This window comes from Aythya ferina (assembly GCF_964211825.1).
Source record: "Aythya ferina genome assembly, chromosome: 5".
Lineage (NCBI taxonomy): Eukaryota > Metazoa > Chordata > Aves > Anseriformes > Anatidae > Aythya > Aythya ferina.
In genome coordinates, this window is record NC_140301.1 from 45,626,331 (window position 1) to 45,639,070 (window position 12,740).

Here is a 12,740-nt window from a genome sequence, read left to right on the forward strand (position 1 = left end):
GCTGGGGGGTCACAGAGCGGGCTGGTGGCCCTTAGGGGACAGACACACGGCCAGGGGAGCCCCTCGGACAGACACACGGCCAGGGGACCCGCGGGCCTCGAACCCGCGCCCCTCTCCCTCGGTCCTCCAGAACCATAGAGAGGGCGGGCAGAGCGGCGCGCGCGCTCCCCGCTGGTTGCCATGGAGACGCAAGATGGCGCCCAGGGGTGAGGAGCGCGGCGGGGCCGTAACGGGGACCGGGGGTGAGGGGTGGGGGGGGGGGGCTCGGAGCGGGGCCGTGACCCCCCCGGGCTTCCCCTCAGGCCGCCAGCGCTCCTCGGCGCCGCTGCAGGTGCTGCTGTTCCTCAACGGCTGGTACAGCGCCACCTACTTCGTGGCCGAGGCCTTCATCTTCGCCTACAAGGGTGAGCCTTCCTCCCCCCCCCCAGTCCCTCCTCATCCTCCTCTCGCCCCCCCTCTCCCCGCGGCGGGCGGGGGCGCTGAGCCGGCCGTGCCCGCAGCGCTGCTGCTGCCCTACCCCGCCAGCAACCTGCTGCTGGACGCGGCGCTGCTGCTGCTCTACCTGGGCACCGAGGCCACCCGCATCTTCTTCGGTGAGTCCTGGCGAAGGGGCTTCCTCACGGTCCCCTCCCTGCTGCTACTGCCCCAGCCCGGGGGTTTTGGGGGATATGGGGCAGCCCCCGCCCCGCTGACCGTGCGCCCCGCAGGCTCCAAGGGCAACCTGTGCCAGCGGAAGGTGCCGCTCGCCGTCAGCTTGGCCCTCACCGTGCCGGCGGCCGTGATGGCAGCCTACTACCTGCTGCTGCAGACCTACGCCCTGCGCCTGGAGGCCATCCTCAGCGCCATCCTGCTGCTCTTCTACGCCGCGGAGCTGCTGCTGGGCGTCCTGGCGCTGCTCTCCTTCTCCAGGTACCGCGCGGGGCGAGGGCGGCGCCGCGGTGCCGCGTGCTGCTCTGCTCACACGTCCCCTGTCCTTCGCAGCGTCGATGCGTACTGAGGCCCTGCACCGGAGCACCCGAGGCACAGGTACGCGAGGCAGCAGTGAGCCAGCCCGGCTCCCAGGCCCGCGCTGGCACCCGTGGGCAGCCCCAGGAGCGGTCTCCCCGCTGCCCCATCCCCTCCGCTTCGCCCGCAGCATGAGCGAGCGAGCGACGCGCCGGGCAGCGCCTGCCCTGCTGCCACCCGGCCCCCCCGGGGCTGGTGCCACACAGCTCAGTTCAAGGTACGGAGAATTATTTTTTTCTACTGTGTTCTCAGAATCAGTCACTATTTTCCAATAAATATTTATTTTTACCTGCTGCCTGGGCGTCTGGCGTCCCACAGGGCAGCAGGCTGGGCACGGAGCGCTCAAGAGCTTCTAGCACAGCACTGCCTGTGCTGCCCCCTGCTAGCACTGCCCAGAGCTCACCGGGGGGGCACAAAGAGCCCCTTGGAAGTGCCACAGGAGAGTGGGGACACTTGGCTCTTGCTGCCCTTCCCTCCCGTGCAGCCTCGTTCCGCACAGGGGCCGTACAACGCTCCCCCCGCCACGTCCATCCCCTAAAAGCCCTGAGAGAAGCTCCCTACAGCGCCATATAAAAGACTGACAACGTCATCAAGTTTATTACACAATTTCCAACCTATCAGAAAGACAAACAAATCTAGTCACTGCGAGCAGGAGGGGCAGCGCCTCGCCGGGTGGTTAATAGGGGTTTGCTCTGCACTTTTCCCCACTATTTGGAAAGAAACTAAAAATTTGTGTCGTTAAGTAAAAAAAAACAGAACTCTCCCACCAAATGCTCCCCCCAGCACTCACCCGCTAAGCCGGCACCTCGTGGTACTTTACAGAATTTTTTTTTTTTTCTCTTTTTTGTTTTGTGTGATTTTAGCCTAAAAAGACCTCCGGAGCCGGGTTTCTCCTGTCCGGCCACAGTTCAGAGGGCAAGCCCGCCCCGCTGGGGGCTGGAAATCGCTCTGGGTCTCCGCCCCGACCCCCTTGGGCTCCTCCAGCACGCAGCCTGTGCCAGAGGGATCCTTGTGGGGCTGGGGGCTGCTCCCTGGCCTCGAAGCGGCTGCACACAGCTCTGCGCAGCCCTGACGGGCACAGAAACCTCCCGGCCTTGTCCCCACCACCCCGTCCCAGCCTGCGACCACGTGACACAGCCGGGGTGCCACCACCCGCTGGGAAAGGGGGGTCAGGGCAACGCCGCAGGGAAGGGGGCAGCCCCTGGCGGGGAACGCGCGGTCCCCGAGGCCCGCCGGCTGCGGGTGGCAGCCCGCCCTGCCTCCTCTGCTTCCTCTAAAACAAGGAAGGCTCTGCGGGAGAGGCCGGCTCCACGCGGGGCCCCGCTGCTGCCTGCTGGCCAGAGCTGCTGCTTCGGGAGAGGTGCCCGGCGGCAGCGATCCCGCTGGGACCAGGCACAACTCCCCGCGCCTCCTCTGGCCCTACAGACGCAGGGCGTGAGCTGCATGCCTCCAAACCCCCTTGCTGCACGCACCTGCGGGGGGATCCGTCCCCTTCCGGACATACCCCAAAGGGCTGCGGAGAGGAAAAGGCTCACAAACCTCCCTCCGTGGTAGAAAAGCACCATTTCTCTTTGGGTCCAAGTATCCGCGGAGCGGGGCGGCCCCGGGCTCCCCGGCTTCCAGCCTCTCCCCGGGAAGCAGCAGCGGCGGCGGAGGGTGCGGGCGAGGGCTCAGGCCCCAAGGCCACGAGGTGTCGGAGGGAGGCGGCGGGGCGCAGCCAGGCCCTTCCTCGGGTGCCCGGAGAGAGCCGGGGGCGGCGGGGAGAGGGTAAGGGGGTGGAGCGGCCTCAGTGGCACAGTCCTGGTCGAGGTGAGGAGATCCGAGTCCATTAAAAACCACTTACTGCCGAACTCCTGCGGGGCACAGGGAGGAGAGGGGTGCTCAGCGCTGCTCCGGAGACCCCCACAGGCGTCTCCAGTCCCAGGGGAGGGTGCAGCAGCGCCTGGCTGCGGCTCACCTGTCTCAGTGGTGCCGGTCCCTGTCTCTGTCCCTGTCCCGATGCCGCTCGTGCTCCCGGTTCCGCTCCTGGAAATAGTCCTCGTGCCGGTCCTCGCTGTGCAGCAGGTCCCGGTGCCGCCGGCTGCTCTCGCGGGACCGGCTGGGAGAGCGCTCCCGGGACCGGTGCCGTTTCCTGGGGAAAAAGAAGAAAAAGATGTTTTGGTCACCTCCCGGGGGGATGCAGCCGGGTCTCTCCCCGCAGAGGGGACAGAGAGCGAGACCCCGGGATGGGCGCAGTACCTGGAGGAGCTGCTGCTGGCGCCCGTGCTGTAGGACTTGGCTTCGATCCCATGCAGGCAGTCCTTGAGGGAGGAGAGGAGGACGCGGCACCGCTCGTCGCTGGCCACGCGGGACTGCTTGATGACGGCGATGGCCGTCAGGAGGGTCTCGATGGCGTCGCTGTAGTCGCCTGGGCGGGAGCGGAGCGGGGCTGAGGGATGTGGGCGAGCTGTGGGGTCGGGGCAGGGGGATGGGGACGGGGACGGGGTCACCGTTACCTGCGCTGGCGCCCGACACCGCCTTGGAAATGGCGCTGCTGGAGATGGCCCGGTTCCTGTTCATGATCTCCTCGAACTCCACCTCGCTCACGGCGGGTGGCGGCGGGCCGAGCTCCCGGCTGCGCGGAGACACACGCGTGGGTGGGGGGGAGTCGGCAGGGCTGCCCCCACCCCGTTTGGCACCCAGCCCCCTCTCCCTCGCCCTCCGCTCACCTGCTGTGGTTGTAGGGGGCCATGGCCTTGCCGTAGGTGTCTGGCGGGGGCCCCAGGGCGGCGCTGGGCGGGGGGAAGAAGGCCGGGTTGAGGTGTAGGGCCGGGGGGACGGCCCCCGGGGGCGGCACGGCCAGGTGTGGGGGCAGTCGGGGCGGCGGGGGCATGAGGTGCTGGTAGTGGATGCCAGGCGGCGGCGGGGGGACGCCGAAACCGGAGGAGAGGGGCGGCGGGGGCGGCATGGGCGGTGGGGGCAGCCCCATGAGGGGCAGGGCGGCGGGGGGGCGGTTGAAGAAGGGCAGGATGGAGGGGGGCTTCTCCACGCGGGCGGGCGGCAGCGCGTTGTCCGTCGGCGTGGCGCGGCCGTCCACGGAGTCCAGGGAGTCCCGGGAGTGGGCCCGTGGCGGCACACCTGCAAGCGGCACGGGAAAGGGCCGTGAGCTGTGACCGCGGGCCCCGCACGCCTCGGAGACCTCCTCCTCCTCCTCCTCCTCCTCCCCGCCCGCCCACCGAGGTCCGGTTTCTGAAGAGCTGGAGGTGCCCGGAGATGGATGCAGCCAGCCAAGCGTAGCCTCCGCCTCCACGTGCCTCCAGGAGGGCCCCGCGCTCTCAGCGGGGCGCCGGCCGCCCGCACGGCGTCCCAGGGACGTCGCAGAGCAAGCGGGTTACACGGACGGAGGTGAAAAGCCCCGAGGAACGGGGAGAGGTGGCCAAGTCCCAAGTCCCAGAAGCTATCAGACAACCCAGAGCACCCACCAGCGGCTGATGGGAAGGGATTTGAACCAGCCTGGGCGTGGAGGGACACCAGGGGACAGAATGCAAGCGCTGACAGCTGGAGAAAGGAAAACTCGGTGGTGCCCTAGAAGAGATGGGCAGGAATCCTTGCTATGTCCGAAGAGGCTTTGAGGATGAGCCAGGAGAGGAAAGAGGGGGGCAGGAGCCCTGGGGGAGCTGCCGAGACCACCACAAAGCCTCTCGAGGGAGGCCAAAACTCCAGAAGGGGACGTGCTCTGCTCCACCAAGCCACGAGGGCTCTAACGGCACTGCTGAGCAGCGACCGGTGCTGGAGCTGAAGGGAGGGGGCAAAGGGCAGAGCGCTCAGAAAGAAGGGCTCTCCTCGCATGGAACGGGGTCACGGATCTACAACGGCCACAGCTGGCCAAGACCTCCTCATACGTGCTCCTGCCAGGTCAGTCCCTGCGGCTCCGCAGAGCCCCCCGGCGCGGGGCCGGGGTGTCACATCGCTGCGGAGTGAGGCAAGGAGCACCTATTGCCATTGTAGGAAGCCCACGGCCAGGCCCCAGCTGGAATCCTGCGTCCAGTGATGGGCACCTTACCTCCGCAGGGATGGACAAATTCTGGAGGAGATCCAGAGAAGAGCTACTACTAGCTATGGAGGGTCTTAGCTATGTTGGTAGGCTGAAGAGCTTAAGCCCATTCAGTTTGGAGAAGGAGGAGGAGGAGGCTACGAGGGATCTTCGCAGTGTGTGAGCACCTAAAAGGGGATCATAAAGACTCGAGTCAGGAGCTAAGCGGACTCGGCAGCAATAGGACATCACCCCCGGAGGCTGCTGGCAGCGTCCCCCCGCCCCGAGGGCTCGGCCTGACAGCTCGGCGGGGTCCTGCGGGAGGTGCCCCCCCCCCTACCCGCGGCGCGCCCGCGCCCCACTCACGTTTGCGAGCCTGCGCCTCGAACTGTGACAGGTTCTGCCGCGTGGCCAGCCTCACCTCCACCTTGTCCCCGTTGAGGATTTTGCCGGGCAGGAGCTCCAGCAGCTTGTGGACCGAGTTCTCAGAGGCAACCACCACCTCTGCGTACCTGCGGGGAAGCCCAGCGCTCAGCGGGCAGGAGCCAGCCCCGAGTGCTGCACCCCCCAGCAGGGTAGGACCCCCCCGTGCCCGCTGGGGAAAGCTCCGGCCGCTCGGGCCAGGCTCCCTGCCCCGTTTCCTCCGTGCTCCCCCTCAGCTCTCACCCTTTCGACTGGCCGTTGGCCCGGTTCTCTGCAAACTTCAGCTCCACCACGTCGTAGACGCCGACCGAGCGGATGGTCTGGATCAGCTGCTGGTCCGTCGTCCACTGCGGGCAGCAGGGCAGAGAGGCTGCCGTCAGCCCCTGCAGTCCGTCCCGCTGGGATCCCAAGCCTCCCAGGGCTCCAAACCCCGTTCCCGTTCGCACTTTAGGGTCAAGCCCAGCTCAGAACGCCTCGTCAGCGTGGCCTGAGGAGAACCAGCACCTCCCAGCAGCTCTGCAGCCCTCAGGGGCTTCTCTGGAGGACCCCCCACAGCACTCACCCAGGAGAAGCTGCCCACGTAGACGGCGGCTCTCTTGTTGCGCAGCCCGCTGTAGGTGTAGAGGATGGCAGGGGATTTGTTGTTGGGCTTGGGGGACGGCTCCTGCCGGATCTCGGGGGGCGGCTCCGAGCTGCTGGTGCGGCTTTCGGGGGGCTGCGAGCTGGCTGCGAGCACGTCGTCGTACAGATCCATCTGGTCAGCATTACTGAACTCCGAGTCCTGCGAGGGGAGAGACCGTGAGGGGAGGCCCGGGGAGGGGAACGTGGCTTGGGAAGGGGTCCGTGGCCACGTACGGGGCTCTGTAGGATTGCCCTGATGCGCTCAAGTCCTCTAAAACCCCCCAGCAGAAGCCAACTCTCATCCCCCTCCGGGTGAGCATGAGTGAAGCTACAGCGTGCTGCGATCTCCTCATGGATGCGTTCTCCTCCAGGGCTTCATCTGTGCAGCCAGAAGTCCCCCGGGCCCAGCCAGCCCTCTCTGCTTCTCCACCACCCTGCGAAACCGCGCAGCACCCTGGGCAGGCCAAAAATAAAGCCCTCGGCGTGTGGAAACCCCCGGGATTGCGCTTCCTCCCCGCCGGCACGGAAATCCCTGAGCCTCCCCGCTCGGCACGGAGGAGGGGCAGCGGGCGCCGCGCCGCGATGCTCGGCGTGACCCTGCCGCAAGGCGGGGAGGGGAAGGATGCTCCCGGAGCAGAGCCCCGGGGCTGCACGGGGCTGACTTTCCCCTTCCTGATTTTGCCCACGAGCTTTTCTCTTTCCCCACGCACTTCCCCCGCGTGGGCAAAGGGCTGGCTCGCCGCGAGCTGCGCGCCCGGGCAGGACTCGGCTTGCTCCTCGCACCAGGAAGCAGCTGGGCTCTCGGTGATACGCACCGGGATGGGTTCAGAGGCAGAAAACCAAATTTAAGCAACGCCTCGCCCGGCAGGCAGCGTGGCTTCCTCCTGCTCCCCCTCGGGCCAGCCGAACTCCTGCAGGGCCGCGTTTGCACCGCTGCGCCCTGCGCGGCACGGAGCAGCCACCCAAGCAGCTCCTCAGCCACAAAATCGAGTGTCCTACATCCGCTGTCCCATTCCCACTCCTGCTCCGAGCTATATTTAATTTGGAGCGTACGGTGAGCGCCGTGTTTACTACGTCCCTTCGTCCCGATGGCTCGCCCGGATCCAACACTGGGGGAACCAGCGCGAGGTGGTGAAACCCCCGTGCTGACAGCCAGGGAGCTGCGAGCCCACAGCACGGCACTGCAGGAGCTCGTGGTGCCCCCGGGGAAATTTGCTCAGCACACAGCCCTCGGGGGCTCGCAGAAACACAAAATCCACGCCTTTACCCACAGACACCCTTTGACAACCAGGGCTGTCCCTCAGGCAAGGCGTAACCGCTCAGCGTCCGGCACTTTCAGCTGCGGAGCTGATAAAAAGGCTGCAGGAATATCAACAGGGCCAAGTATTTTCGTCCTCGTTCTCAAAACAGCCCAGCTGGTTGCTTCGGCTGCCTCCCACGCCGCTGCCCCCCCCCGGCAAGGCCCAAGGCTGCAAACTTTCTGCCTGAAAGGTGCCTGACTTTTGGCGAATCCCGCACAACAAGAGGTGGCTGGGGCAGAAATCCCTCGGAAGCCCTCAGCTGGGGGACGCTGCAGCTTGGGAGCTGCTGGGGATCCTCCTGCCCCGCTCAGCTTTCGGTGCTGTGCTGTTTAAGAACCGCGGTGCTCCCAGAACATAACACCCAGCTCCTGGTCCCGGCACTCGGGGTGTGCTCCAGCAGCCTCTTACCCTCGCTGGCACTTGGGGCCAGCCGGCCCTAATCACTTCCAGCTCCGAGAAGCCGCTGGCTCTGTCAAACCCCTTTTGTGCCCCGTGCCCCAGCCCCTCCGGACGAACCTTCCCGTGCTGCTCACCCAGGTTCACGCTGATCTTCTGATGCTGCTCTCTCACCGCGGGCTCAACGGGCAGCACAGGGCCCTGCGGGTGCTTTCCTTCCCCAAACCTCCCGCGCTCAGCCCCCCGCCTCTCCCGTTCCCGTGCCGGGGGGGTTCCCCGGGGAACGTTCGGGTGCCGGGGGCTGGTGCCCGCTGCCTCGCGGTGCCCCCGGGGAGCCCCTCACCTGGTTGAACTCCTCGTCGGCGTAGATGTCGATCAGGTCCACTCCCTCGGACATAGTTCCCGACGGGGGCCGGGACCGGGGCGGCACCGGGACCGGGACGAGCAGCAGCACACTAAGGGGGGGCACTGCGGGATAGGGGGGGGCGGCTGTCACTGCCGGCCCCCCCGGTGCCCCCCAACTCCCCCCGGTGCCCCCCGGTTCCCCCCTCCCCACCCACCCCCTCCCGGTGCGGCCTCCCCGAGGCCTGGGCCCCCCCCCCAGCCCGGTTCCGCCCCCCCCGGCCCGGTGCCGCCCCCCTCGTCCCGGTTCCGCCCCCCCCGGCCCCGGCCTGGTCCCGGTCCCGGCCCCGGGTTCAAGGGGAGGGGTCGCGGCCCCTCCCCCCCCCCCGCCCCTCCCGGTGCCGCCCGCAGGCCCCGCGCTCACCGCCACCGCCAGCGCCGCCGCGCCTCGCCCCGCCCCTTCCGGCCTCCGCCCGCCGCGCCCCGCCCCTTCCGGCCGCCGCCCCGGGGTTGACCATAGAGACGGGAGGGCCGCGGGAGTAGAGCGGCTCCCTGGGGGAGGGAGGGGGGAGGGGGTGCTGGAGGTGTCATGGCGGCGGGCAGGGTGAGAGGGGAGGGGAGTGGGGGGGATTGGGGGGAATTGGGGGCTGGGGGGGGGGGAATGGGGGGCTGGGGGAGGGGAATTGGGGCCTGGGGGGGGGAAAAGGGGCCTGGGGGGGGAATGGGGGGCTGGGGGATGTAGGAGGGGGGGTTATGGGGGCGGGGGGGGGAATTGGGGGCTGTGGGGGGGCGGGGATTGGGGCATTGGGGCCTTGGGGGGGGGTTGTGGGAGCGCATGTGGGGTGAGGGATTGGGGCTGGGGGGGTAAAAGGGGCAAGGTGTGGGGATTGGGGGGTGGGGAGGGGGAATGGGGGCCTGGGGGACTCGTGGGGGGGGTTAGGGGCGGTGGGGGCTTGGGGGGGAATGGGGAGGTATGGGGGGGGATTGGGACCTGAGGCTGTGTTACGGTTGGTGCCTGACGCCCCCGGTGCTGCCCCAGCCCCTCTCGCAGCTCTGCTCGCTGCCCCGCTGGGCCCTGCGCCGGCCCCTGCTGCTGTGTGCACAGCGCGGCTACCGCGGGGACTCGCCGAGTGACTCGGGGAAGGACGTGCTGGAGATCCCCCTGCCCCCCTGGCAGGAGCGCCTCGACGAGCCGCTGCCCACCAAGAGGGCCCGGCTGCTGTACGAGAGCAGGAAGAGGGGCATGCTGGAGAACTGCATCCTGCTCAGGTGAGGCACGGGCTGCCCGGCCCCTCCGGCACTCAGGAGGCGAGCGTAGCTGCCACACAACTCAGCTCACTGCTACATCCCTTAATTAGCAAGGAAAAGCTCTGGGTGTTGCAGGAATCAGCTTGATGGGGCAGGGCTCGGTCAGATTCCGACCCCTGAGGAGATGTTGTGTTGCTTGGGGGGAGCTGGCAAGCATCTGAGGAGCTGCACCGAGCTGTCGGATAAATCACCACTTGGTCGGTGCAGCTGCTGGCAGGTGGGTGCCAGAGGCAGCACGTGAGAGGGCTGGAGGAAGCTCCTAGCTGGTGGCTGAGTCCAAAATCCTTGGGGAGGATTTTTGGGGCCTCCTGGGCTTCTTCTGTGGGAGGTAACAAAGCCTAGCCCGAGGTGTAGGCAGGAGGCAGCACACAGCAGATCCTCCCAGTCCTCTGGTGTCACGTAGAGAGCCAGGCAGCAGCCGCCGTGCCAGCCCTGCTCTTCCTCCACGTCCCGCACTCATCCTCGTGCCTCCCCCTTCCAGCCTCTTTGCGAAGGAGAACCTGAACCGCATGAGCGAACGGCAGCTGAACCTCTACGACCGGCTCATCAATGAGCCCAGCAACGACTGGGACATTTACTACTGGGCCACAGGTATGTGCGGCCACCGAGGTGGCACTGCACCAGGCTGCAGGAGCTGGGCTTGGTGTGCTGGGCGCCCTGGGGCTGCGTGGGGCCGCTCTCCTTATTTTTGCTCTTCTTATTTTTGCTTTTCTTATATTTCTGCTCTTCTTATTTTTGCTGCAGAAGCGAAGCCCACGCCAGCCGTGTTTGAGAACGAGGTGATGGCCATGCTGAGGGAGTTTGCCAAGAACAAGAAGAAGGAGCAGAGGCTGCGGCAGCCGGACCTGGAGTACCTCTTCGAGCCCCCACGCTGACGGGCGGCTGTCGTTCCCCCTCCCCGCCCCCTGGAGCAGAGGAGGGGCAGCGGGGGCCCTGCAGAAACACCAGCGCTGCCGCCCTCCCTGCTCTCCTCCTCCTCTGGCAGCGGCTCCCGCGGACTCTCAGGGCTTGATGAATAAAGCTGTGGCTGCTAGCCCTGGCGCTCGCCTTGCCTGGCTGCCCCTCCTGCTGCACGCCGGGCTCTGCTCTGGGGTGGAGGTGGCAGCCGCGGGGAGCTCGCTCCGCTGCGTGCCAGGGGGTGGCTGGTCCCTGGTGAGCGGTGTCCTGTGGGCCCTCAGCCACCCCTGGTGCTCCTCCACCTGACCCTGGGAGCCCGCAGTGCCACCACAGCTGGTCCCCAGCGCCCTCCGCAGGGTGTCCCAGCCGGGCCGGTGTCCCCAGGCAGCGGTGACAGTCCCCGTGTGGCCGCGGTCACCGCGCGTCACCGTGCCGGTTACCTGGAGACGGCACGGCGCTCCCGGCTTCCACAGCGACGTCCTGCAGCCACCGGGTCCCTGTGGTGGCACTGTGGGGACAGCGGGCACCCCAGCAGCATGCCGTCCACCCGTCCGTTTGTCTGTCCCCGCGCCAAGCTGCGCTCCCTGCCCTGGGGCTCGCCTGCCCTGGGGCTGGGCCCCTTCAGCGCGAAGCCACGCGCGGGGGACAGCGGGGACCTGATGGATTTCTACGCCACCACCTACGCCGTGGCTTACGGTAGGGGTGTGGGGCAGCCCTACTCCCCCCCCAAGAGCTGTAGGGGGCTCGCCAGCCTGGCTGAGCCCCCCTGTGTCACCCAGGCCACCGCGGTTTCCGTCCCTTCCTCGGTCACCACGTGGGCGCCGGCTTCGTCTCCAACACCCGCTCCGACGCCGCCGGCCTCATCCGCCCGCGCAGCGCGGCAGAGGGGTGCGTGCCCCCGCTGCGGGGCGGGGACAGGGGCACTTTTTGGGGGTCCCCCTGCTCACAGCCGTCCTGAACTCTCGCTGCAGCCCCTTCTGGGACACCACCACAGCCGAGCACTTCCAGCCCCTCCTGCTCCCCGACGGCCGGAGCCTGCTGCCGCGGCACGTTCACCAGCCGGGCAGCGGCTACAGCCGCGAGCAGCCCCTCCCTCACCTCCGTGCCGGGGCGGTGAGCCCCCCGCCCGCCTCCGGGGAGTATGGTGCCGATCCTGCCCAGACAGGTACGGTTTTGGGGGGGTCAGCTCCAAGCCTTGGAAGGTTTGGGGGTCCCAGAAGCCCGCTGCCCTGCACAACCCCAAAAAGCAGGGGGTTGCCCTAGGCTGTGCAAGCTCCGGGGCAGCAGGGCTGAGCCCCCCCACCCCATTTCCCACCCCACAGACGTCCTGCAGAGGACAACCATCGGTGCCAAGGAGGAGACGGGCTTCACCAGGGCCACCCCCACGAGCGGCGTCATCCTGCCGGCAGCGCTGGGCCAGCCCGTGAGCCCCCAGCCCCCTCGGCTCCCCTCTTCCCCCTCCAACACCCGACACGCGTTTCTCTCCCGCAGCTCGAGGCCAGCACCACCACCACGGACTACCTGCCCCCCGCTGGCGGCACGGTAAGAGGGATGGGGCGGCGAGGTGACCCCCAGTTGGGGACCCCCGCGTCCCATCCCTCCCCGTCCCAAACAGGGCGGCAGGGTGCTCCCGGTGCTGGCGCGGGGCTCCGACAGAGGCAGCAGCTTCAGCCGGGAGACCCCCCGGGGCCCCCTGAGCGTGCCAGTGAGTGGCTCCCGTCCCGTCCCCGTCCCGTGTGTCCCCCCCAGCCTCACCCGCTGTCCCCACACAGGTCTCGCCCTGCTGCCCCCCGGTGCTGCTCGTCTCCCGGGGGCTGCAGGCCCCTCGTCCGGCCCAGGCCCGTTTGCGGGGCCAGCAGAGCACCGGCAGGATGGTGGGTGTGCACCCCGACCCCCCCAGTACCCCCAGCACCACGGGGCCGGGCGCCCACCCCTCGTTCCCCCCATAGGAGCCGTCGGGGTTCACCACCAACAACGGCTGGGCCGCGACCCCCCCATGGACCCCGTGCCCCACAGCACCGGGTGAGTGTGGCCGGGATGGGGGGCACGGATATGGGGCAGGGGGCTCAGCCCTGACCCCTCGCCCCTCGGTTTCTCAGCACAGCCCAGGCCCAGCCGCACGGCGCGGCCCTGGGGGGGCGTCCAGGCCCCGCGGCCCAGCGGCTTCGGCACCAACAACCTGCGCACGGCGCTGGGGGGCGGCGGCGGCACTGGGCTCACGGCCCCCAACCCATAAAAAAAAGTTGGGGAGGGGCATTAAAGGAGTGGGACTGCGGGGGGCGTGGCTTCGAGCTCAGGGGGCGTGGTCACGGGCGAGGGGGCGTGGTTTGAGGGCGGGGGCGTGGTCTCAGCTTGGGGGTGTGGGCACTGGGGGGTGTGGGGGCGTGGTCTGAGCGCGATGGGGGTGTGGTTTATGTGCAAGGGGTGTGGTCTGA

General features: G+C 68.3%; 4 protein-coding genes across 6 annotated transcripts in view; 3 read left to right on the forward strand and 1 right to left on the reverse strand.

Moving 5' to 3' along the window:
• The first annotated feature begins 43 nt into the window (after window positions 1-43).
• On the forward strand, window positions 44-1,297 carry TMEM216 (transmembrane protein 216). Of its 2 annotated transcripts, none has more exons than XM_084522642.1 (5): window positions 44-206; window positions 303-404; window positions 501-593; window positions 708-909; window positions 982-1,297. In XM_084522642.1, the coding sequence occupies exons 1-5, from the start codon at window positions 194-196 to the stop codon at window positions 995-997; spliced, it is 426 nt and encodes a 141-aa protein (XP_084378768.1). In that variant the 5' UTR covers window positions 44-193; the 3' UTR covers window positions 998-1,297. The 2 variants fall into 2 exon arrangements, with proteins under 2 accessions (XP_084378768.1, XP_084378769.1); XM_084522643.1 differs by having other exon boundaries at window positions 526-593.
• Window positions 1,298-1,575: 278 nt separating this feature from the next.
• CPSF7 (cleavage and polyadenylation specific factor 7) overlaps window positions 1,576-12,740 on the reverse strand; it is a 33,801-nt gene continuing 22,636 nt past the window's right edge. Inside the window, exons 1-10 of one of the 2 annotated variants that reach the window (XM_084522609.1) lie at window positions 8,525-8,566; window positions 8,102-8,226; window positions 6,003-6,221; window positions 5,684-5,787; window positions 5,384-5,529; window positions 3,714-4,122; window positions 3,501-3,619; window positions 3,244-3,412; window positions 2,963-3,136; window positions 1,576-2,858 (exon numbers count right to left, since the gene is read on the reverse strand). In XM_084522609.1, the coding sequence (XP_084378735.1) occupies window positions 2,968-3,136; window positions 3,244-3,412; window positions 3,501-3,619; window positions 3,714-4,122; window positions 5,384-5,529; window positions 5,684-5,787; window positions 6,003-6,221; window positions 8,102-8,155 (1,389 nt within the window). In that variant the 5' untranslated portion in view covers window positions 8,156-8,226; window positions 8,525-8,566 and the 3' untranslated portion in view covers window positions 1,576-2,858; window positions 2,963-2,967. Of the gene's footprint in view, window positions 2,859-2,962; window positions 3,137-3,243; window positions 3,413-3,500; window positions 3,620-3,713; window positions 4,123-5,383; window positions 5,530-5,683; window positions 5,788-6,002; window positions 6,222-8,101; window positions 8,227-8,524; window positions 8,567-12,740 lie in introns of those variants that run through there. The other variant, XM_084522610.1, reaches the window with a different exon arrangement.
• Window positions 8,585-10,441, forward strand: SDHAF2 (succinate dehydrogenase complex assembly factor 2). The gene is made up of 4 exons (XM_084522641.1): window positions 8,585-8,704; window positions 9,140-9,369; window positions 9,890-9,999; window positions 10,153-10,441. The coding sequence occupies exons 1-4, from the start codon at window positions 8,690-8,692 to the stop codon at window positions 10,281-10,283; spliced, it is 486 nt and encodes a 161-aa protein (XP_084378767.1). The 5' UTR covers window positions 8,585-8,689; the 3' UTR covers window positions 10,284-10,441.
• SAXO4 (stabilizer of axonemal microtubules 4) lies at window positions 10,581-12,698 on the forward strand (the record flags this gene model as incomplete). The annotated part of the gene is made up of 8 exons (XM_084520316.1): window positions 10,581-11,001; window positions 11,085-11,193; window positions 11,277-11,470; window positions 11,628-11,728; window positions 11,797-11,847; window positions 11,921-12,010; window positions 12,078-12,179; window positions 12,255-12,698. The coding sequence occupies exons 1-8, from the start codon at window positions 10,842-10,844 to the stop codon at window positions 12,696-12,698; spliced, it is 1,251 nt and encodes a 416-aa protein (XP_084376442.1). The 5' UTR covers window positions 10,581-10,841.

Excerpts from the sequence above, each read along its gene's own strand:
- TMEM216 (XM_084522642.1), top strand. Across the intron at positions 405-500 it reads CTTCATCTTCGCCTACAAGG|CGCTGCTGCTGCCCTACCCC; the intron begins GTGAGCCTTCCT and ends CCGTGCCCGCAG. Across the intron at positions 594-707 it reads GGCCACCCGCATCTTCTTCG|GCTCCAAGGGCAACCTGTGC; the intron begins GTGAGTCCTGGC and ends TGCGCCCCGCAG.
- SDHAF2 (XM_084522641.1), top strand. Across the intron at positions 9,370-9,889 it reads GAGAACTGCATCCTGCTCAG|CCTCTTTGCGAAGGAGAACC; the intron begins GTGAGGCACGGG and ends TCCCCCTTCCAG. Across the intron at positions 10,000-10,152 it reads CATTTACTACTGGGCCACAG|AAGCGAAGCCCACGCCAGCC; the intron begins GTATGTGCGGCC and ends TTTTTGCTGCAG.